Source organism: Bidens hawaiensis, unplaced genomic scaffold, assembly GCF_021521415.1.
Source record: "Bidens hawaiensis isolate Kalapana, Puna unplaced genomic scaffold, B.hawaiensis_p1.1 tig00045596_1, whole genome shotgun sequence".
Classification (NCBI taxonomy): domain Eukaryota; kingdom Viridiplantae; phylum Streptophyta; class Magnoliopsida; order Asterales; family Asteraceae; genus Bidens; species Bidens hawaiensis.
This window is the reverse complement of record NW_027498131.1, coordinates 69,256-95,393: the sequence shown is the minus strand read 5'-3', so window position 1 is coordinate 95,393 and position 26,138 is coordinate 69,256. Positions and strand designations below refer to the sequence as shown.

The 26,138-nt window shown below is 34.4% G+C and overlaps 1 protein-coding gene across 1 annotated transcript; it reads right to left on the bottom strand.

Moving 5' to 3' along the window:
• Positions 1-19,315: 19,315 nt before the first annotated feature.
• LOC143595868 (GDSL esterase/lipase At1g29670-like) lies at positions 19,316-22,734 on the bottom strand. The gene is made up of 4 exons (XM_077074786.1): positions 22,336-22,734; positions 21,668-21,913; positions 21,191-21,425; positions 19,316-19,545 (listed from the first exon to the last, which is right to left on the bottom strand). Exons 1-4 carry the CDS (start codon positions 22,732-22,734, stop codon positions 19,316-19,318), a joined length of 1,110 nt encoding a protein of 369 aa, XP_076930901.1.
• Positions 22,735-26,138: the final 3,404 nt, after the last annotated feature.

Sequence of the window (26,138 nt, the reverse complement as noted above, 5' to 3'; positions counted from 1 at the left end):
ATAAGCAGCGGGATATTATTGATAAAAATAAGTTACAATGTTTGCACTATGAATTTATGACAATGTATAACTACACAACTGTCTATTCTCTGACACTGCTACAATCCCGTGGTAGGTTCTACTAATATTCTTGGCATCTAATCTTCATTGCTACAATTGGGCGTACGCCTTAATACCTAGTCATGCTCATTACAATGCTAATCCAAAATCGTTATCCACAAGTACCTGAATACATGCTAAAAAGTGTTGAGTTCGTAAGTCTAGCTTACATACACATAAAAGAGTTTAATCATAACAGCACGCAAATTTGCGTTTATGTAAGTAATAAGCATGGTGCACATCTATCAAGTCCACAATAAATCCTACTTTCGATCATAAGTCCCCCCTTGACTTACAATCGAACGTCACCCGTCCCTAGATTATTACCATGCGAAGCAATAATCAAATGTTTAGGTCATATGCCGCAACGGTCCACATACCTCAGTGTGGTTTTCCCAACATAGGGTCACTATGCGTGGGGGACTCCTAAATAGTACTATCCATATAAGTCATAGGCTCACTCCCTGAGTTAATGATTGTGTAATTTAAAGTGGGACAAAAACATGGCAAAACAGTTTTTGATAAACATCACACCATAAGTAAATCACAACATGTATTAAGCCCAAAAAGTTTTAGTAAAAAGGGCAGCACGAATCTCACCTCAGTGTGTATGCAATATATGTAAATAAAAGACAATCTATGAGCTTGCAACTACGCTATGAACCACCAAGTAAGCCTAGCATATATTAATCAACAATAAGTTATTGGACAACAATATAAAATTCGTTATTGGTATTATGTACTAGTTAGTTCTAAGTTTCGACCAAATGTTTGATTCCCGGAGAATAAAGTTTCTTTTATGGAAAAATTACACTTGGAATAGTTTTATAACATTGGTGTTGTGTGTTTGGGTATATAGTTCAACTTCTTAGAGTTTCGATTTCCTCAATCTACTTGTTCGGGTTTCGATAAAGTTTCTATTTTTGGAAAGTTTGGGTCTTCAGTTAGGTTTCGGGTTACCGTATGACCATAGAAGTTATATAAATTTCATTGATATCAAAAGTTTAATTATTCTTATTTAAACAACCATGCCTTGTGTTTGCAAAAGTTGACGATATCGGTTAACTTGTGTTGTCGGTTTTTAACGATATATCTTGAAAGAATAGTTTAATTAAATGAATGCTCTTGTAACTAAAACTTCAAAATTTCCAGAAACGTATTTTATGCAAAGATATTCTATTTCCAGGCCTGATCATTCAGCAAGTTTGGTGTTGTACAGGTTTACTACCCACACTTTCGTTTAATGTTCGTTTCTGCAAAAATCGGGTTAAAGACTTTGTTAACTTTGGTAAAATAAGTAAAAACTCAAATTATGGTTTTATAAACTTATACTTACTGTTAGAAATCAAAAACCTCATAATTTTATATTTTTCAATATGCTTGTTCGGTTTATGTCGTTTTACCGTATGTCACGTTTAAACGCCAATTCTTGACAAAAAGGGTGTTGTATGTATTGAAAATGGTTTATATCATTACGATAAAGGATTTTACATTTAACTTCAGGAAAAATACCCACATTATATTTTTGAAGCATTCTATTCTTTAGAAGCCGGTTCGTTCGTCGGTTTTAACGAAATACCACTTTTAAGCTTGTAAACGGGCCCTTTTTCTAAATCCACTTATCCTAAAATGTTTTTAAAATTATTTTGGAACATTTAAACTCATGAATTTCTGATCTAAAAATATATTCTTATACTTTCAGTTTTTAAGAAATAACCGGTTTCCAAAAATGCCCTTTCGTAATGATTTTAACAACAACTCACTTTTGGTTATCTAACTTGTTAAGAACTGCTATAGTACATAAAAATAGATTGTTTTGGAATTTCATGGGTTTTGAAAATATGTTCATGGCTGAATTTCTCTAATGGGCCCGGTTTTGGCTCTTTCGGGTCTTACTTCGGTTTTAAAAACAACGATTCATGAAAATGGTTCTGGATCAGATTATATATCATTACAATATTATATTTGGGGCTGCAAAAAAGATATCATATAATTACTTTGGTTGCACGGCTTATTTCTTATCTAACATGTCATCAAAATGCCGGTTCGGTTGATTTTTAGTACTCAATTTATTTTAATTCTTGAGGCTGTTCTTTACCAAGTGTAAGGCCTCAGATGTGTAAACTTAACTTCTTGAAATGTTGTTAAATACTCAGAAGCTAATAAGGTCACATCTCGGGTTGGTTTTCAAGTTAGTTTTCACTTAAACGAGTTACCGAACGCCTACAAGTTAGCTTCGATTTTAAGGGCTGCACATTGTGAAATTTTAAGAGGTTCATGGTCTTGTTCATATCAGTTTTCTTTGTTCTTAAGTCTTTGTTCTGTGACTTTTTTGATATGGGATCAAGTTAACTTCCAAAAATACCCTTGGCCACCAATATTCATCTAAGACTCATTTTTCATCACAAAACATGTTTGTATATGTTTTGACATATGGTAACGACTTGTTAAAAGTTTTATACTAATATTTGGGCGCTTGGGAATCCAAACAGTGGCTTCAGGTCGGTTTGGCCCGTTAGCACCTTTATGGTACATTTCTAACAAAACTCATTTTTGGCAATCAAGTGTGTTAGGACCTGTAATAGCATATAAAAACAAGTTGGTTCCAACATTTCATAGGTTTCAAAAATATTTTAGAACTGCACGAACGAGTGTGAGACCGGTTTTGGTCTGTTTGGCCTCTAGTTCAGTTTTTAAAGCAATATTTCTCATAAAATAGTTTAGGGTTAGATTATATACCACAAAATTATTATGTTTAGGGTTGTAAAAAGAAGTCATAATATTATTTAGGTTGCAGGGCTCGTTTCTGAGTTAAATGAGTTACAAAAGTGCTTGAATAAACACGTTTAACTTGTGGAAATAATGTTAGGTGTCCAGAAGTTAAATGCTCACGTGTCGGTTTGGTTTTCTAACTAGTTCGTCTTTAAACGAGCTACTAAATGGCCATTAATTTGGCCACGGTTTTGGGGCTGTATATCGGGTGATTTTTAGAAGTTTCAACCCATCAATAATTTATTTATATTCTGGTCATTTTAACAAAGTGGTATAGTTTTGTTCATGGCCCATTAGTTGGTTTAAATACATATTCAGAGGGTTTAGTTTACCAGATTTTTAACATGTTCATTATTAAGTTTTGTGAGGGTTTTTCACTAGTATTTGTTGGTTCATTTACGGCTTTAAAACACTAGTATTAACACAGGTTTAAAGTTTACAATGCTAGATAAACTGAAACGAATATGGCTATGGTACCTCTTGCACGTTAGGGTTTCACAAGAGGATTGGTTTCTGGTTCCTTGGGCTGAGTCCACGAGCAACAACAGAGAGAGAGAGAGAGAGGCTGTGGTTTTTTTTTTGTCAAATTAACATTAGAAAAAATCGAACATGACTCATAATCACAATAGAATGAGGTTATAACAACGAATTACCTGGATTTCTTGATGGCCTTGGGCTTGTTTGGATCATTCAGCAATCAGCAGAGAGCAATCAACAAAGAGAGAACATGGAGTTTGAATATGTTTAGCAAAGTGAAAATTAATGTTTAATTTAAGTAACAGAGATAAAAGAAGGAGAACAACTCTGGTGGTTGCAGGGATTTTTCTTTGTTGAAGAAGACATGCAATTGTTTTGATTGGAGAAGGAAATTGCTGAAACCTGAATGGAGCAGGGGTTGGATTTGATCAGGATTATAGATATAATATCTTTTATTATACTTAGTATTTTTAAAACCCATTATTTTTATAAACCTTAGATAATATGTTTTAAATAATTAACAAGGGGCTGATTTTTATATAAATATCATGGTATATTGTTTGGGATTATATTACACGTCACGATTCTTGTTTATCATATTTTGTTCATTTGATTCGGTGAGCAAACATAACGTAGGAAGTCATTTTATGTTTGAGTTATACAGTTTGGATACCCGGTAACAATAAATATGTGTTGGGATGTTTCTTAAAATTTTGAGTTATCAGGTTCAGGTTCAGGTTCATTTAGGTTAACCAGTCTCGGTTTTGTTTGATTAATTTGGGTCAAGTCCATGTTATAAATTATGGTATTATCTTTGGGCTTATCTCTATATCTATTAGCATCTACATAATCATTGGGTCGAGACCATTAGCTATAATCTCTATGGTTCGGCCAAGCCCGTCAATGTACGATTCGCTTCGACTATTCGACCAACAACAAACTTGGTATCTAAGATATAATTTCCTAAAAAAATCATCCTGGCCCCATTTTTCGAGTTGTTACACTGGAAGCGCCACGTGACTACATACCATGGACGTCGGAGGAGGAACTAGCTCTCACACGAGTTTGGATCGTTATTTCGGAGGATCCCAAAGTTTCTAAGTTATTAATATTAAGTATTTATTTCAATTTATTTAATACTTATTTAAAATTAATATTAATTGTAAAAACAATTTTAATTCTAGCAAACTTTCAAACCTCTGGAATCATTTGGAAGAAAATATTTGAAGTTTGGTAAAGCACACGGGAAAACTGGGTGATTACCTGGGTAAAGAAGGGGTTCAAGCTCATTGGAATGTCATAAACAAAGATTGCCAAAATTATAATAGGATATACAACCGAGCGAAGCAAACCGGTTGGAGTAGTGGCAAAAACGACGCCAACATCCAAGCTCGAGCGTTAACCAACTTTCAAACTCAAGGGAGACAGGAAGAGCGACAAGGGAAGGCATTTAAGTATTTAACTTCTTGGGAGAAACTTCAGGTTTGCCTGAAATGGAACGAGACACCCACCGTTCTGGTCGCTCGACGATCTGGAGGATCATCTCGAGCATCATCCCGGACTCCAAAAATGTCGAAGCCCCCGTTTTTAATAAATATGAGCACACTTGCAACACCCTTTGATTCTCATGACTTCCACCTCGTTGACGAATATGAGGATAACTTAGGGGACGCCAATGTACAAGAGTTTCCTAGACCCCGGGAGAGGAAGAAAAAAGAATGAAAAAATTGTGGAGGGTTCATCTTCGACACGAGTGGATGTGGGCGCCGCAAAGAAATGGACTGAGATATGTTTGGTTGTTTAGAAATCAAATATATGGAAATTTTCGTGACCCTTCGTGCTAGCACGAAAACCAACAATCGGTTTGCCTGTTGTAGAGCCCCGTTTTGTATATTAGTCTTTTGTATGTGTTTGTCTCATTTGCGATGTATCATGTTAGATTTTAGTCTCGTTTGTTGTATGTTTGGGCCCAACGCCTTATAAACAAAGCCCACTGGGCGAACTATAATGCTAAGTCTAGCATGGCATGCTTTCACCTATATAAGGTGAAGCATGCACATGCTAGCACCAACCTTTTGAAAATCCATTATCTTATCCATTCACCAACTTCTCTCTACCCTCCTCTTCCTTTCAATTCCGGGTAAACAACCAACAAAAAGATCCGAGATCTCGGTTCTCTACTAGTGATTTCCGCTTGCTAGTAGTGAGATTTATCCAAGAATATTTTTTTTGATACGTTCTTTGGACCTACTATTCAAATGATCTTAATTACTTTGGCTATGAGTCTAATAGTTTATGCAATCATGTTCCTTTCCAAGGATCACCATTCCTCTACACCAGTTGATGTATATAAAATTATACATCTATTTAGCATTAAATAATCTCTAAAAACTGCAACTTCTATCAAATAAATAGCTCAAAAGGCTACTTATTATATTAAAATGTATTTTCAGGTAAACCCAAGCCTTAAACGAAAAAACAAGCGAAAAGCCGAAGAAAAATGAAAGAAAACCCAAGAAATCACCTAAACACGCCCTGTGGACACGCCCCCATGCCATTAGATGCAAGAAAAGACAAAAATCTACAAGAAAAGACAAAATACTGGATACAGAAACACGGGCCGTGCCTCAGAAGGCATGGGGCCGTGGTCACCCTTCATAAAAGACAAAAGAAACATAACAGATCACCAAAAAACACGGGGCCGTACCTTTGGAAGCACGCCCCCGTGGTGAGTCAGCATGTACAATCTGAAAGAGCATTACATGCGAGAGGATAGCTGGATATGAGGGCGTGCCTCATGAAGCACATGGTTGTGCCTGCCTCTCAAGACTGCCTATAAATAGAAGAGCATGTTGCATTGATCAAGTGTGCTTGAAAAAAAAGTTCCATACGAGTTTCTCTTATAAAAACTCTCACATTACACTCATATTAAAGATCTTGTGAAGAGTTTGAAGGCTTGGAGGTTACCATCATCCATCATCATCATCATCATCATCATCATCCATCACCATTGGAGAGGGAAGATTCATCCAACATTTGGTTAGATTATTCTAGCTTGATCATGTGTTTGTTATCTTCATCTCTTTTGATCTTCATAACCATGCTCATTACGAGCTAAACTCCATTTATCATCTAAAATATATGAAGAAACTTTGTTTTACTTGAGGATTATGTTTAACATGTGATTTAGTTTAGTAAAGTACATGGTTATTTTTCAATAATCCTTTGACGAAGAAATGTTTTATCACTTTAACTCAATACATCAAGGTTGATGACTAAAAATCATTCATGTTCACTCATGTTCTTGGAGACTAGAAATGGTAAAAAGAATACTTCGATATATTATTCAAGATAAAACATGGATCCTTATGTTGTACTTAGAAATGATGAGATATAAGTTATGATCTATTTATCTAGTTTTGGTAATTCTAAAATAACATTGTTAACACGATTGCTTAAATTATCATGCTAGTTAAAGAAATCATATGTTACTAGAATGTGTAAACTATAACCTAATCAAATCAACAAAGTTGAGGTTATGTGAGTTAACTACAACCACTCGAAGTTGTTAGGATTGGTATTTGAGAAATCGAAGTCAATCCTAATCATTCTACTTTACCAAACTACTTGTGTACTTAAATTGACATTCTCGTGGTAGCATGATATTAAGCATAGGATGGACTTAAAAATACGCATGCTACTTTCTTTTATGTCATATAATATGTTCACTTAGAAATTAGGGACTATTCTATCATATATTATTAGGACAAGTTTATCACATGTTTACTTAATAATCTTCAAGGAAGAATGAAGTGGATTCTTGATCTTAGATGATAACCTTCATATAATTAAATTACTCATTTAGAATTTCTCTTTTCTTGTGGCGTCATTTAGTTTGTGATAATCAATGCAAACTCTCCAGCCTGTGACGATTCTCATGGGAATTAATTCATTCTTATCATTTGTTACCACCGTCGTACCACCCTTTTTGGGTACCACCCGTACTGGGCTTTCCCGAGGGGAATCGGGGATTGGGTATATCAATCCAGCATAGAGCAGCTTAATGACTTATTTCTTTACAACCTCTTGCATGTTTGGATTGAGACGTCTTTGATGCTGCACGACTGGTTTGAAGTCCTCTTCCATCAGGATTTTGTGAGTGCAAAATTATGGATTATCCTTTGATGTCCATGATTTTCCAAGCAATTGCTTTCTTGTGGAGTTTGAGAACTTCAAGAAATCTTTTCTTTTCCTCATTTGATAAACAGGAAGAGATGATAACGGGTAATTGAGATTCACCATAGAGAAAGGCGTACTCGAGATGGGAGGGATGTTCCTTAAGTTCAAGAACCGGCGAGTCTTCAACTGAAGGTTTTTCCTTTGGTTCCAATTTGCGGTCAACGGTCTCATACGTCTCTTGATGTTTACTTGCCTCATGATCCTCAGTGGATTGCTCCATATGGATGATGGAGTATGCCTTTTTCTCAATCAGCTGAGTGTTGCATGCTTCCTTTTCAATGGTTTCGCGAAGGTGACAACTTACTATAGACTCACACACGTCAATTTAATAAACTGAATCATTAGTGTGTTGCGGATGTTTCATGGATCTGCCTATATCTAATGTTACCTCCTCATCTTCAACCCTTAGTGTGAGTTTGCCGGTGCAAACATCAATGAGAGAGCTAGCGGTGGCTAGAAATGGTCTTCCTAATATGAGAAGTACATATTTTTCCTCGTCCATATCGAGGATTACAAAGTCTACCGGAAAAAAAAATTTATCAATTTTGACTAACATGTTTTCAACTATGCCCCTAGGATACTTCATTGTTCGATTGGCTAGCTGGATGCTCATGCTGGTTGGTTTTGGTTCTCCTAGTCCTAGTTTAGAAAAAAACCGCATAAGGCATCAACTTAATGCTAGCCCCGAGATCAGCTAGGGCATTGCTGACAAATAAATCTCCTATCAAGCAAGGGATGGTAAAACTCCCTGGATCGGTTTTCTTTGTCGGTAGCTTGTTTTGAAGGACAGCGGAGCATTCTTCATTCAGAGTTACATGTGACAACTCTTGTAACTTTCTCTTGTTAGTCAACACATCTTTCAGGAACTTTGCATACTTTGGCATTTGTGAGATGGCTTCGATGAAAAGAAGATTGATGTGCAATTGTTTGAAGAGTTCAAGGAATTTTCCATACTGGGCTTCCATCTTTTATTTCTTAAGATAGTTTGGGTAAAGAATGGGTGGGACATATGGTTTTACTTGTTCTCTGACTTATGCAGTACTTGATGGGACTTGCCGATCGTGCACCTTGTATGGAATCTCAGTTTCATAATCAACTGGCTGTGATGGGGATACCACATCTTGAGTGGTCTTGCCACTTCTTAATGTAATGGCATTAACCTGAGCATTTGGGTTTGTTACTGTGTTGCTTGGAAGACCAACAGGTTGTCTTTCAGAAAGCAACTGGGCTAGTTGACCCACTTGATTTTCGATGTTTTGTAAAGATGCCTTCTGATTCCTTAACTCCGCTTCATTCTTCTGGAACTTCTTCGGTCAATTTTTTTGAAGTTTCAGTACTGGCTAAGAGTAGTGTTAAAAGAATCTCCACAGTACCCCCATTGTTTGGGTGTTGACTGGTGCTTGGCCCTTGGTTATGGTATTGAGGTTTTGGTTGGGATGGATGAGTTTGGTTAAAAGGACATTTGTCAAACCCAGGCGGTGTTTGATTGTTTGATCCATCCTTCCAACTGAAATTAGGATGATTCCTCCAACCAGGGTTATATGTGTTCCCGAAGGTGTTGTTTTGTCGGCTCACGTAATCAACATCTTCAACCATCATGCTTTGCTGGCAATATTTCGTTTTGTGTTCGCCCCCACAAGTGCCGCACTTAGTCTGTGCTTTCACTAACTTTGTTTATAGTTGCTCAAACTTCTTTGAGAGTGCTTCGAGTTGTGCAGTGACAAGAGTGTTGGAATCAACATGGTGCATACCCTTGTGTGATGGGGTTGATCGTGGTGGGTTGTATGCGATGCTTTTCTTTGCTGCATTTTTTATAACCTCGAATGCTTCGTTGGGAGATTTGGTTCCGAGATCTCCACCAGCGATTTGATCAATTGCCTGCTTGTTTTGGCTAGATTGGGCATCGAAGAATGTTTGAACTTGGAGCCATTTGTTCAACCCATGGTGTGAACATCTTCTTAGCAAGCCCTTGTATCTCTCCCAAGCTGCATGCAGTGACTCATCTTCGTCGGTTCTAAATCCGGTGATACTGGCTCGGTACTTCGCGGTTTTGTCTGGTGGAAAGTATTTCAGGAGGAAATGCTCTACCATTTGGTCCCAATTGGTAATGGTTCCAGATGGCAGTGACTCTAGCCAATCCAAGGCATGGCCTCGGAGGGAGAATGGAAAAAGCTTGAGCCTGATTTGGTCCTCAGATAAGTTTTGGATTTTGAAAGTTCCGCATATTCGTAAGAATCGAGCGATATGAGACATGGGATCTTCATCGAGAAGCCTATAGAATTGAACAGAATTTCCCACCATATGAATGATGCTGGATTTGATTTCGAAGTTTACAGTGATTTCTGGTGGTGCCACGCCACTTCCATAACCTTCGAGGGTCCGCTTCCTATATTGGTTCATGTTAGGTTCGTTTTCTGGCCCATTTTGTTCCGCCATGTTTTGTTCCGTTACGATTTCTTCGGTTATTACGTCCGCAAACGCCTCGTTTTTGATTGTCTCAGCTACTACACGTGAACGGTTGCGTAACCTTTGGTGAAGCTGACGTTCGGGTTCCGAAAGTGGTGAAACAAGCTCAGGTGCGGGCATGGTGGACATTCATTACTTAAGAAGATTAATAAAGAAACTAAACAAGTAAAAGTGAACTACAAGTAAAGCGGAAATAAATAAACCTCTTTTTTTGTTTTTTTTTTAGAAAACTAAGATTTTTTTAGACTAAAAGTAAATAAACTATATATATTTTTTTAGACTAAAACTAAACAAACTAAAATGAACAAAATTTTAAATTTTTTTTTGAACAATTATAAACAACGGTTAAAATAAAAAAACTTAGATTAGTATTAAAATTTTACTGTCCCCGGCAACGGCGCCAAAAACCTGATGTGGTGTGAGATATATATATTTGTATTAAAGATTTATCACACTTTCTCGGTTTTAAAAATGGTTTTCACCTAGACTTAACAACACACACAAAAGGCAAGTGTACCCATCGTGTGGTAATATAGTAACGGCGAGAACCGGGTATCAATCCATGGAGACGTAGATTTTAATATCAAACCTTTGCAAATATAATAACCATGAGAAATGAGTTTAATTGATTTGTAATTTTAAGATTAATTTTTAGAAAAACTTGTACCAATAATTTAAAGCAACTAACACGATAATGGAGATAAACAAGAATTAAGAAGCTATCACCTTAACTTAGAATCCACTAGACTCCTAATGATGGTAAACTTAAATATATGATAAATTCACTATTTTGTTTTAAAAAGAATAATTTCTAGTTATGGATAACCATCCAAATGATTTTTTGGAAAACTTAGTATGAATTATACATACTAATCACCTCAAATCATACTATAATGTAAGTGAACCTTTATGTTGAAATTTAAAGATATAGTTTATCATTCAATTACGAAACTCAAATCTAGCAACCATCGGAAAGATTACATGAACAACACATAATCCACCTATGATTGATTAAATTAGACTAAGTTCAAGTATTCCTTTGATTTATGAATTTTCAACCCAAGTGCAATATTAAAATAGTTGTGTTAACAAATTATTTATAATATTACTTAACAAGAATATCAATTCATAACAAATGTTCAATCTTTTCAAATCTAAACATGAGGATATGTGTTTAACCAATTTTCATGTAGCATACAAGAATTATTTTAACTATTTCTAGATTAAAAGTTATAAAGTTTCATGAATAACATTTATAATTAAATGATAAAATCAAGAGTTTTTCAACATAACAAGATGTACCATTTATAATTCTTGTATATTACTTTCAATTGTTTAAACACAATATTTCATCAAAAGATAACCAAGAACTAGTCAATATTATAACATAAAATTATCATATATTAATTCCAACCATCAAAAGTTGTCAAGTTTCATCATGAGTTAAGGTGATATAAAGAGTTTTAACTCATGATAATTATAAAAGATACACCAAAATAGAAGAATATAGCATTCATGTTTAATATTAAGATAATCTAACCAAGCTAGATAATTATGATGATGCTAAGACTTCTTCTTGATGTTGTATGAAGGTTCAAGAGCTTCTCTTTCTTTACTTCTATGGATTATGAGAGTGAAAATGGGTGTGTTTTTCTCCAAAATTGTGCACCAAATGAGCAACATGCATGGTCTTTATATAGGCTCACTTGTGCACAAGGCATGACCCATGCTTAGAAGGGGCATGACCCATGCTGGTCCCCATGTAGTACACCACGTGCTCCCTAGTTGTACTCTTTGGCATATTTCTAGGCACGGGGCATGTTTGGGTGAGGTGTGGCCTGTGCTGGTCCCTCAAGCATTAAATGCGCATGATATTATTTGTACTTTCTTGGCAGCTTGATTGGCATGGGGCATGCCTGGGTGAGGCATGGCCCTGTGTGTATTCTAAAACGGGGACAATCAACAGTGTACTTTATTTTGTCATCTTCTGAGGAGGCGTGGGGCACGTCTGGCTGAGGAATGACCCATGCTTAGCTGATATGTCTTCAGATGGACATGGGGCATGCCTGGCTGAGGCTTGGCCCATGCTTAGTTGACATACTTTCATTTTTCTTGATTATTTTCTTTGTTTTTCATCATGTTTGGTTTTCTAAGCTCATTTTTTCCTATAAAAACAAATAAAGACTTATTAGAACCAATTCTCAATAATATTATCACTAAAATAACATGAATCGGGTATAAAATGATGCAATAAAGATGTATAAATAATTATACATCAATATCCAAGGCAAAAAGGAACCGGACCCTAATAATACTCGAGGAAGTAGGGCGTAATGCTCTTTAAAATGTATAAGTATGTATGTAAAGTAACATAAATATGAAAGTATGAAAATATGACAGTAAGAATGAAAGTATATACTATGTATGTACGTAAGAAAGATAAACAGGTTAAGTAAGTATTATGTATCTTCAGATACGTATAAGAAAGTATGTGAATGTAATGTATGTTGTCTGATTAACTAGAACTCACTCAGCGTAGCTGAATTTTAGTATGCACGCAAGTGAGTAGGATGATACAGCTGGCTTAAAGAGGGACACATGGCAGAAGAATAAAGAAGCTGGCATCTGAAGACTTAATTAACGATGTTTGAACTTAAAGACATGTTTTATATTGCTTAATAATGAATGGTTGACATTTATCTATTCCGCGAAGAGTTTTAATTCACTCTAATATTTAGAACTGTGTTTATGAGTAAATCCAACGATAATGTAAGGGTGTTTAGGGAAATTAAGTTAGGGTTTTGATTCGTGATGTTGAGAGGAAGGTATGGGCGAGTTTAATTGCATTCTGATCGTGTATATATAGGGTATTGGGTACGAGTCACCCGCGGTTCGTTATGATAGAATTGGGTAATAAAAGTTATTATTTTCATCAATTAAACTGATGATTTAGCGCGTGGTTGATCAGTTAGTGATTTGATGATATCAATCCCTTGCTTTTCGACCTAAATTGCGGATCAAGAAATCAAAGAAGGAAAGGGGGTGTCGGTGACAGTGGGAAGGAGAAGGAAGGAAAATATTTTGATTATTATTTGCATTTTAGTCCCCAGGCTTTAGTTGGTGGATCATATTAGGATAAAACATGGTTAAGGGTGGATTTTGCACATTCGCAATAGTTTTAATATTTTATTAAATAAATGAAACTAAAATCGGGTAATAAAACGAAAGAAAATTTTAACGGGTCGGGTTTCGGGTTTGAAAAATAACGAATGTTACATTAACGGTTTAAACACTCAATTGGTAAAGTAAAACAAGATCAAATAACAATCTCAATCAAGTTCTTAATCACTAAAGCATAGAGAATACGATCAAATTAAGTTTACACAAAACCCTAGCCTAAAGTGAACACAAAGGTTTAGCCTTGCCTCATGGAGATAGCAGCTTCAAATCTTGAATTGGTTGAAGTAAACATGATTATAGAGGTGATTGGGATGATTGGAGAGGTCCAGAATTGGCTTTATAAACCCCAAAAATGGCTGGAAAATGGTTTACCCCGAAACCCTAAAACATATGGCTTTTAAAGTGAAGTTTTCGGATTTTTTCACATCAGGCCGTCATTTCGCGTATGGTACGCCAAGTCTAACATATGATACGTTGTCTCTGACAAAGCCATACTTCAAACTTTCTGACATACGTTGATTTTGGCGTATGGTACGCGAACTCTGATTTGACAAAATTTCATTTTTCTCCCTTGTATTGCGCTCCCGCTCCTTCGGTTCCATCCAAAAGCTTCCTAAACTCATATTTAAGTTCCGAGCACCTACATTAAAAACAATCAAAGTAACCTTGTTTGTACATACAAACAACTTAAAGACACAATATTAAACACTATAAACACATTCTTTTACCACACATCACATCCCCACACTTTTCCTTTTTTCCCGAAAAAGATTTACACTAGAATCATAATAGGAAACTAGTTTCCAAAACATTTAGGTTACTTAATTAATTACAGTTAACGCAAAAACTGTGATTACCAGTATTGCTATCCACTTAAACCCAATCCCCGATAAATCAGACCGCTAAACATGCTTAGCTTTTAAGTTCAAGATAAAATTCGTCTAAGGGTCCCACACCTAGAATCGCAAATCCATCTAATTTGTTTCAAATATGTCAAAGCAAAGATGAAATCAAAAATATTTTTCTACCACTACAGATGGATAGATGGATAATTAATTTGAGGATTTGCATTTAATTGTATATTAAACCTTACCCATGGATGTTCACATCGTGGTTGCTAGCCCAGTAAGAAGCATATAAGTTGTTGGTTTTTATTCATTAACGTTCATTGATCCTCACCAAGAACCATATCCGCCAAGATTCCAACTCAAGGGAAAACACATAGGTTGTTGGATCTTAATCACAATTTTTTTCTTTCTATCCTCATCTATAGATGTCATCTCCAAGTCACTATCCTAAAGGGAGGCACATTGAATTATTGGATATTTCTCGATTATTTAGCTTTCAATGCTCATTTTGACAAATTAATGGGGCGCCACACTTGTGTGCCGATTAAGTGAGATCATATCCTAAAATTTACAAGGTTTTCACCTATAGTGGTGCTTATTCATTAACTTAGACATTCCAGTTTCTCTTCTTTCCTACAATGGGAACCCACAAGACATGATGATTTTAATTATAAGTATATTAGTACATTTTCATAAGCCTTTCAATTTCGGTTGGGCCTACCGACACATCCCAAGTTAAGTGTAATTCTGTTTTTTTATTATCTCCTATAAAGTTACACTAGTTTTGAAAAACAATTCCCAAATTTTCTATCATTATCCATTGTTTTGCAAAAAAAAAAAATTAATTCGGGACATTTTTTACATTTTTCTCAAAAAGTGTTTCCCCAATACTTTCCCACATCCCCACACTTAAGCTTTACATTGTTTCCAATGTATATTTTCATTTAACAAGCGAGTGTAGTACACAAGAAATTAAATTATTTTAACAAACAAGCAAAGGAAAGAGGGATATGCACCTCATTCAAGTAATTCATCTCAAGCAGGTCCTACTGATAAGTACTTTTGCAACCTTAACCCACACTTCTTGAACTATGGTATGACAATATAATTCCACCAAATCTTGACTAGACCACCATGTGATTCCCCACACTTAGGGCTTACTATGACTACAAAACACAAACAAAAAGTAACACGCACAAAGAAAAAGAAAACAAAACAAAACAAAAGGTCAGGTTGCCTCCCGGTCAACGCTAAGTTTCTGTTAAGGTCTTTAGCCAGACCGCTACCTCATTTTGCGGTTATAGTGGCCTAATGGAGTGCTTATCTTCTTCCACCTCATTATTCTTACTTCTCCAACAAAGTTGTAAATTATCAATAGTACTCAACCTTGGCCCAAAACACGCGCAACCTTATTTGTTCATTCTCGAATCCCGGTGGCTTCTTTACCTTCTCCTTCTTTGGTGGTTTCTTCCCACTTGTTCCATCTGTCTCCTTATTAACCACTCTTTTGATCGCATTCTTCATATCATCACATGAACTAGCCAACTCCCCAATCTGGATCTCTACCGCATTTAACTCCTCTTTCTCTTTCTCTCTCTTTGACCTGTCAAAGACCACACTTTTCTCCTTGGTATTTTCCTCGCTTACAAGAGGAATACACCTATTAGTACCATCTGACCCAAAGTTTTTATATTCAAAGGAATAATCATAAGACTTTGAAAATATACTTAGCATTAACTTACGATTACCAAAGGTCATGAAAATTGTTCCGTCTCGATAGTTAATTTGAGCATTTGAAGTAACAAAAAACGGTCTCCCCAATATCACCCGAGTTTCTTCTTCATTCTCTATCGATGCATAATTAAGCACCGATAAATCTTCCGGATAATAAAACTCACCAACCTTTCCATCAACACCAACTAACTTACCCCGAGGCCATCTTCGAGTGAAATCAGCTAGCACCAATGTGGTGTTAACTTCTTGCAAAGGCCCAAAGTCAAGCCGATCATACACATTATGCGGTAGCACACTTACACTCGCACCATAAACAGCTAATGCCTTAGTGGTCTTAAACTATCCAATTTGAATGGGAATAAGTGGTGCCCCCGTTTCATATTCTTCCACAATGTCATTCACCCCATTATCTTCAACAGTTATGGCACTGACATATGCACTTTTACCATTTGATGAACTGATATTATGGTGATTAGGGTTCTTCACTGTATCACTTGGGAGTCGCCTCGAGTTGTTTTTTAACTTTGCCACTTCTTCAACTAGATGACTAACCTGCTTATCCCTTGATGCATTTTCCTTATTTGCAATCTCCTTATCCTTCTTGTACTCTTTCTAACTTTCCAGAACCAATGTCATCAATGCGTCTAACTTTGTATCCACATCATCTGAACTTGACCCATTTTGTTTGTTTCCCTGATTATACTCATATCGGTTATTATAACCCCGGTTGTCCTGTCGATACGACCTCATTTGTTAATTACCTGAGTTATAATTCTGTGAATTTCCTTGAAAGTTTGGGTTCGATTGAGAACCTGCATTCCCGTATCTAAAATTTGGGTGGTTTCCAAGGCATGGGTGGTAGGTTTTTGAGTTCATATTATTGTTGTATTTCCTCTCACCCTGAACATACTTGACCTCTTCCCTATTCTCTCCATCTTATACGGCTCCACAAATCGTGATCTCATGTCCCAAATCACTACATCCTTCACAAACCGGGTATGTTTTTCCCGACTTGTTCTTTTCTTTCGTGCCCACAACAAATAACTTATCCATCTTCCTTTCCAATCTCTCCATTCTATCATACGACCCTTTACTTCCTACCGCTTTCACAACTACCATTTTCACCATTTTCACTATTTTTTTTGACTGAGTCTGTCTCTTAGAAATCATTGCATATCTCTCTAAGTTTCGCCAATCCACATTCTCCTCATTTGTCAAGAATGACCGTTAGTAGTAGCTTGGAGATCTCGAACATCATCGGTAGAGAGGCTATCATGGAATGCCTTAATCATTTATAAAATGGCAGACTAATTTAAAAGCTTAATAAAATAGGATTTACTTGAACTTAGATGTATAAAAATGTACCAAAGGGACTTTGGTTGGTGGTATTATGGTGTTAGGCAGATGTGTCCCTTCTCAAGTAGCGAGTGTTAAGTTTCTTGGTAGACATAAAGATGTAAATTTACCAATAGTTTATAGAGAATGCGCGAGTTTACAGTTCTAAAAAAATGCATAAAATGGTATGAAACGCATATTTTCAAATATATATATATATATATATATATATGATTTATTTCTTTTAAGAACCATTTTGAGTTCTAAGAACTCGAAAGAACTCAACGTAACAATTTTTTTTTTCGAATTTCTTTTTACACATGTATAATATGTAAGTGTAAGTAATGTACAAAAAGTTACAGTATTTTTTTACACACCGAATCGACTTTTTACACATGTGTAACCAACGTTTAAACTTGTGTAATTATCAAAAATACTTATTCTCTCTCATGCTTCATTTTTTAATTAGATTTAATCTCAGCCACATATTTAATATCATTTAATTAAATGTGTGGTTCAAAATTGAGTTCTTAAAGTTCTTAAAACTCACCATGGTTCTCAAAATAACCCTCTCATATATATATATATATATATATATATATATATATATATATATATATAGGGGAGGGTTATCCTAAAAACAAGTAGTTTCCTAGGAAGACTAGGAATACAGCATAGTCATTGGATTATATCAATCAATTGTTGAGATTTAAAATTACAAAAAACTGTCATAGTTTCCTACAATTACTCTTTCACCATTTTAACCGACATAGTTTCCTACAATTGTTCTTTCACCATAGGTTTTAATGTCAAATGTCAAATGTCAAAATTTTGTTGATTCTTACCATTCCTAAGAAACTTCTTTTTATTTGAACCCTTTTCTATATATATATTACACTTAGTTACCAAAATTATTATCAGGGGTGTAAGTAGGTAAAGGAGAACTTGTTTGGCCAAACCCGTACAAATTTTTTTAGTGTTATATATTCGTGCATTCCAACATCGCACCATAGAAATTTCGACATCAATCCAGTGTAAACCTTTACAACGAACCTTAACTCACATTTCACTTTAAAACTAATGAGTTGTTAAGCCATAACAGATATTTTATAAACTTAAGCCCATAAACATTTAACATTGCCCATAACCATTTAATATAACCAATAACCGTTAAAACCTAATTCGTTAATTAAAAGGTAATAAGGGATTGGCACTTTCACAACATGAACAGACTCCACAACTCTAGTACGATAGTGCTCCACCATTAGCAATCGACATACACTCAGTATTGGGCATTAGCGGTCAGAATTGGTAGTGAAAGCATCAATGATCGACATCGAGCATCTCTGGAACAGGTACGTATTATGTTTATTGTCTGTTATTCACTTTCAATGTAGAAACCAGGAGATTTGGGGTTTTTTATCTTTTGATGTGCTAATATGTATTTTAGGGTTTAAGTCATGAATATAGTCTTTTTTTTTTATCCAAATCAACAAGATGATATTAGGAGGGCACATGTTTTATTGAAAAAGATTTGCTTAGAAAAGTTTCTACAGATGATGTAAATGATAGGTTTCAAAAAATGAAACCCTTTAATGAATTTTTATTAGTGATCTTTAATATCTATTGAAGTATATTATTATTAATTTTTTTTTTCTTTTTTTCTTTTTTTTTTTTGCATTTTAATATGTCTTTTGCTGTTTTGATTATGTGACTAGACTCAAACGATTTAACTGGCCAGACAATTAAACCCGAACATTAGTGAAAAACAATCACTTTGTTGTAACTACACCACTTATTGTTATGTTTTAAACATAAAATTGAGTTGGGGGTACACACGTATAATTTTGAAATTCTTACCAAATATATCATATGTCGAAGAAAATGGAAGCACTGAAACATATATAAATGTCTTTCATTTCATGCCCGCAGTTTCTAACTTGCATTTAATTTAACTACCATTGTCATTTTTAAATGTTCACCTCAGTTCCAACATATTACTTTTCATTTGTACTGCTATTTCGGAGTAACTAAACATTACAAATACTAGTTTCCAATATATTTTGTCTATGGATCATGTTCTACATGTATACAAAAACACATAATAATTTGTTATTATGATAATTTGTGTTTCTTATTTTTCATGAATACAAAGAAACTAAAAATCATGAATCACTAATTATTTCTCTAGTAAGTTGACCAATATCGTATGGAGACGCATCCACAGAAGATTGTGATGAGTATGCCCTTGTTGCAAGCACTAGGTTTGCAATTTCCGTGGGATGAAAACTGTCAAGGTAGACGGATAAAGACCGACTGGGGCAACATTGGGCGTTTGGAACACATTGATCATCAGGTATTACTGGACAACAAGGTTTATTTGGCATTGGTTCACCTACAAAATTGAGATATTTTGATAAATTTGGTTAGTATTTTAATCATTCTAATTTGAACAAGTAGTTCAATCTGCAAATTTTCTTGGGCATTCAACGAAGAATTGTGAATAGGTTAGTAAAAACATTACGTAAAAAAAGGAGGTGGGTCTGTTGACAGTTGACACGACCCTTTAGGATGCAGGTCAACTTGAATATAACTCGTTTGATATGCAGGTTGACCTCCTAATCCGTTTAAGGGTTTTTGTTATTATATTATAAACTTATATAAGTGAATTAATGCTATCGTTTAAGCCTTTTAATCAACTCTTCAAATCCAACAATTATATATATATAGGGGAGTGTTATCCTAAAAATAAGTAGTTTCCTAGGAAGACTAAGAATAAATCATAGCTATTGGATCATGTTAATCAATGGTTGAGATTTAAAATTACCAATAACCGACATAGTTTCCTAGAATTACTCTTTTATCATTATAACCGACATAGTTTCCTAGAATTGTTCTTTCACCATCATTTGTAATGCCAAGTGTCAAAAATTTATTGGTTTGTACAATTTCTAAAAACTTCTTATTCTTATTTGAACCATTATCTATATATATAGAAAATAGTTCAAATAAAAAACAAGTGTTTTGTGAAAAGTGTGAGAAGAGCTAAAACAAACCACCTAAATATGACACTATACAATGTAAATATGAAACAATACAACTATTTAGAAACTACCAATCTCAACCACTAGATCATAGATCCAAAGGCCTAGATCTATTCTTATTCTTCTCACAAAAATATTGTTTTTTTACATTCACCCCACCCTATATATATATATATATATATATATATATAGGGGAAGGTTAACGTATAAATGAAATTAACGTGCTAAACATGAGAATCAAGTTGAGTAATTATATATACAAGTAGAGTAATTATGTAATTATATCGTAGAGTAACTATGTTACTCTACGATATAATTACATAATTACTCTACTTGTATATATAATTACTCTACTTGATTCTCATGTTAGCATGTTAATTTTATTTGTACTGGATCCAAACCCTATATATATATATTTGGAATAACAGATAAAGAAACAATCGTTAAAAGGACACAATTTACAAGGACACAAATTACGAGGAAAAAATGAAGATTTTATATGAGTACAGTTATTTCACATATTTATAAATGAACATAAAAATGGTCAATCCGAACATAAAATGATTTTTAATGGGTCCGACACGACATGAAATGAATAAGTTTACAGGATAGGTTAGGGTTGAATAATTCAAGACTATTAAACCGAAAGTCATAAACCTGAACCCGTCAAGCCAATACGCCAACCCGAATGACACCCCATGTTATTATAGAAATGTACCCGGGTAAAACAAATCTAAACAATTAGGCAATAAGTTTACTTCAAAACAAAGAAGTATCACCAATAATTAGATGGCAATCCGTTGGTACACAATAATTAACGGGCTTCATAAAGATAGTTGTGGATATTTTCATTTGCGACGGATTACTGATAAATATTATCAAAGGATAACCGATAACTACTGTTAGGTCGTCCAAGGTGATCGTATTGAATCGAATAAAAAGGTATTGAAACCGAATAGAAACATCATAAATGAAAAAGGTTGCTTGCATTCATACCTCCTTTAGGTGCTAGAATGTTGGTAAGGTTAATGAAAGTGAATCTTGCGTCAGGGAAAACACCGTTGAGCTCATCAACAAGAGGTTTAAGCCTATCATTAAATAACATAACCGCGTCGTTGATCCAATCCACGCAATGTCCTTTAGTATCAACTCTATCCATCTCAGCCGGAGCGCACCCTATCATACCTAAACCGAACACTGCAATCTTCCTCCCTCCCAAGCTATATAGTTTCTGTGGTATAAATCAAGCAAATTGTAAGGATTTTCAGTTCATTAAAAGTTCAATACAAGATGTTAGAGAGATAACACACAGAAAGAAATCTGATTTTCAGTTACTCCAACAGACCAACACAGAGAAAATATTATTTATCAATATCGTTTTGATCTTCGTCTCAATTCTTTAATATACAAAGACAAACAAAAAACTAAAACGTTTCACGACATATTAAGCATTCCATACTCAGGAATGTGTACCTTAAGTTGTTGAGTGTATTGTTGCGCAAGGACTTCTGCATATTCTGGAATTTTGTGTTGGTGACTAGTGGTATACTTTTCCGGCATCAAGTAGTTATTGATGTAGTCATTGTTTCCAATATTTACTATGTAAATACATTTTCTTAAGTGCTCATCAGTAAGTGTCTTGTTTTGTTGCAGGTCCGCGATACGTGAAACTATTGCCTCGTGATGTTTTAGCTGTTTATCTAAGCACACCCGATCACCCTGCTAAGTTTAAAAATTAACATTTTACGCATAAACAGCGAAGTATGACTAATGTGAATATAAAGGTTATTTTTGTATTTAAATTAGGGTTTATTAATTGGAAAAACGAAACAAGAATTCGAGGAAAATTTTCGAATTTTTTATTCCAACGTAAAACAACTAACAACAAATATGTTTGTCTTTTCAAATAACTTAAGAGTCATTTTCATCATTTAGTGTGTTTTTGGTCGAACATAGAGTCAGGCTGATTTTGTCATGAACCAATATATATAAAATTGTCGCTAAAGGGGTAATTACCAAATGACTTCCAGATTCCTCTCGAATACCAGCACTGCCGCTACCGTAGTTTACACCTCAGCATATCTCTTCGTCAGTTGCGGATGCATGCGACGGAAGGAAGTGATCAAAACCAAGAAGTTGACCTGAAACCATATGTTTGTAGCTTCAACAAACGACATAAAAGATAAGTTGTGAAACATAAGATAAGATGTAGAGAAAGAATTAAACCGATGAGGTCCGCAATGGTTCGGCCATTGGTGAATCGACCGTTGACACCTGTTGGAAAATCGATCCCATAGGGCGGGGTAATTGGCTTTTGCGGACGTCTCAAGATCATTGTTGTTGCCGCAATCCACCAATGAGTCTCCAAACACGAAATAGCACGGGACACGTGGTGATCCAGTGACAGTACCGACTAGAGCTGTTTCAACCCGCGTCAACCCTATAAGCAAAAGGGCCGATGATAATAGGATGAGGTTTCGAGCCAGGTTTCTTGGACTACAAACAGAACAATTATTATCTATTTTGAATGCAAAATGCATCTTACGTTTGACACGTGGAAGATGTGGGAATGTAGTAAGATTTTTCAATGGTAAGTATGAATTTTCTTTTCAATGGTAAGCAGGAACTTTCTTTTCAATGGCAACTATGAATTTTCTTTTCAATGGCTGGAAGTTTCATTAATTATACACTAAAATGATTTATATGTTAAGCACATAGACGTCCTAAATCTATTTCTAAAATATTATGTTCGGCTCGAATTAGTATGTGTTAAAAGAGGATTGAAACCATTTTAATGATTGAAACCATTTTATTTGGTAACTAATCATTATTTCCATAAAAATGGACTTTTGCAATAATTAAAGTTAGCATTAAGCAGTGTAATATATATGATATATATGATTAACGTTATTTCACGGAAACACTAGGAGGATTTCAATTACATATTTCGGAGAACCCAAGCGGTTTTAGATGTAGGATTACGGTTTTAGAACTCAAACTTAACTTGCTAGAAAAAAAACTCATTTAATCATCTCGTTGTAAACGTGAGAAGTTTTATCTACACTATCTATGTCGGAATTTGTAGACTATTGAGATAGCCAAAATAGAGTTTGAAAGAATGTCACAACATAAGGTTATGGGGTAAACCCTCAAGAAGCACTACCAGTGCTCCTAAGGTGGCACATATGCTATCAATGAAGCACCATGCCCCTCTTCCAATGGCCATTGGTGAAGTGGTATTCATGGGGTAGCTCAAGTAAACCACTCTTCAACACACCCAATCATATTTTGTCATTTCTTTTTTGATTTGTTTTAATTTAAATAAATGGAATAGTTGAGAACAGTATTAATATATAACATAGGTGACTGATGGAAGAAAAGCTAAGTGGTTTAGAGTGGTGAAGTGTGGAGTGTAACGCATAGTGTAATAGGATCATGCTACACCAACTTAGTGAGGTAAACTCTCTCCCTTGGTTAATAATAAATTATATCAATTGTATACATTGTTGCACTTAGTTATTTGAATAAGTCGGTTGGTGAATATGGTGGAAACTCTCTTTCGTTTCTTGATTTTATTATAAAAAGCAAGTGAGAATTGATAGAAAATTTGATATGGCATTAGGAAGTTGCATACATTAAGGGAATGCTAGTGAAACTTAATGCACAATTTAATTACCTTAGTGCGTTAAAGTTTTGGATTTTGCATATATACTTGTAGCATAACGATCATGCCAAAGGAGATGATAAAATAACATATGCTCGAAAATGACTTAACCACATAAGAAAATCAATATCTTTAAAATCTAAATGATAGTTTGAGTTAAATCATTTTCTTACAAAAAAAACCTACATAAAAAATTGACCTTAAAAATCTATATAGAACGACTCTCAATCGGTCAAGAAAAGAAAAGACAGTGAAAAATAATTAAAATAAAATGGAATTGCCTATCCACAAATATGCAGGGAACACAATTAACCACCTGTTTTTAACTAAATAAAACCTCAGCAAACCTTCACTACTAGAAAATTGATCAGTTTCCTACACCTTTTTTCGATGGAAATGCGTTGAAAACAATTTCAACAAAAATGGATTTATGGGAAATTTTTGTCTACGCGTTTCCAACACATTACCTACAAAATATGTTGTTGGAAGTTTCCAACGCGTTTCCAACTCAAATAATTAAATCATTTGTTTTCACTTTGTTACGCAATGTTGATATACTTTCTTATGCATGTTTAACGCAATCTTATTATTTTCTTTCTTAATTTTATTATATTTTCCTATGTATTTCTTAGGCTGATGGGTATACATCAGTGGGCAACCCCCAGTGGTCCTAAATGGCAGCCACATAACCATTCACCCCCCCCCCCCCCATCGTTCTCACGCAAACACTGCCCCTATTTTTGGTCACGCATGACCTGACCTCATTGAGGATGGTTAGCAGCCATTTCTCTTGGTTTTCTGACCGTTGCAAATGGTCGGATAAAAAAAACTTGTAATTTATATATATATATATATATATATATATATATATATATATTTAACATTAACCTATTTCAAATCATTTCAAGCAATTTCAACATATTTTTACCATTCTACTTTTCTATATTTCAACCAATTTCAAACACATTTTAACCCAAAATGAATCCTAACTTTACCCCGGAGGTAACGCAAGGTGTGGTTTTAGCTTTTGACGAATGGATCAAGTGTAACGAGTACCTCCAATGACAAGCCAATTCAGGTCAACCCTTCACACCGATGTTTACTTTTTATTAGTTTTTTTTCTTGTTTTTTAGTTTATGCATGGTTTGTAATTTTTTTTAATTAATGTAATCGTTTCCACATTTTCAATTTATGTATTTTAATTTATTTTAATAAATGTTATAATTTAAAATATATATTTTGAATATAAATATTTTATTACTTAAAAAAGAAATATAGGAAACGGAGAATGATGAAGAATGATGTTTAAGAGTGTATACCTCTAGGTTGAAGGGTGTTGAAGGGTAATGTTAAATGTCAGTGGAACGCTGACGTGGGGCAGACGCGACGAATGAGGGAAATGGTGTTGAGGGGTATATACCCCTTAGCCTTACACGTCTAAATAGTTTTTGTTTTTTTCTTTCTAACGCATTTCCAACGCATGCAATTAGTTTTTATATTAATTTATTGCATTTTCTATGCATTTCAACTCATCGATCTAATATTACATTTAATTTTTCGGCACATTTCAAAAAGAAAACCCAAATGTAAACCATAAATAAGATCCTTGTAAGATAACGAAGAAAAAAGATCAATATAATTCAAAACCTGTTTTACAAACCAACCATAAATACAACTTTAATAAAAAGTCTCACAATAATAGAGACCGATTCGAGATGGTTAATTTCCCGGTAGACCTGTAGAGTGGGTTAGGCTCCAAAAACAAGAGAGAAAAAGAGAAACCAAACTTGAGACAAATTTTCTTATTATTTTTCTTCTTTAAACGATTACAATTTATAGGAAAAAAACACATAAAATAGGAAAAGATAAACAATAAAGAAGCCTAATTATAATATAACAAGGAAACTAAATAATAGATAAACCTAATTAATATATGAAATTCAAATAACAGAGAATCACGTATCGTATCACACAATCTATATATATATATATATATATATATATATATATATATATATATATTAAAACAATTGAGTTTTATTGAACAAACTCTATTGTTTCCATATATAACAATCACTTCTATGATTTTTTTAACAATTAAATAATTCAAAAAATTAATTAAATTAATCAATAACCCACAATTAATTCACATACGAAGATATTTAAATATTAAAATTTAATATTGGTGTATTACTTATTTCAAATTTACATTTAAAAAATGTTAGATATTTTCTATAATTGCTTATTTATTTTAAAATATTCATTAATTTTAATTTTACT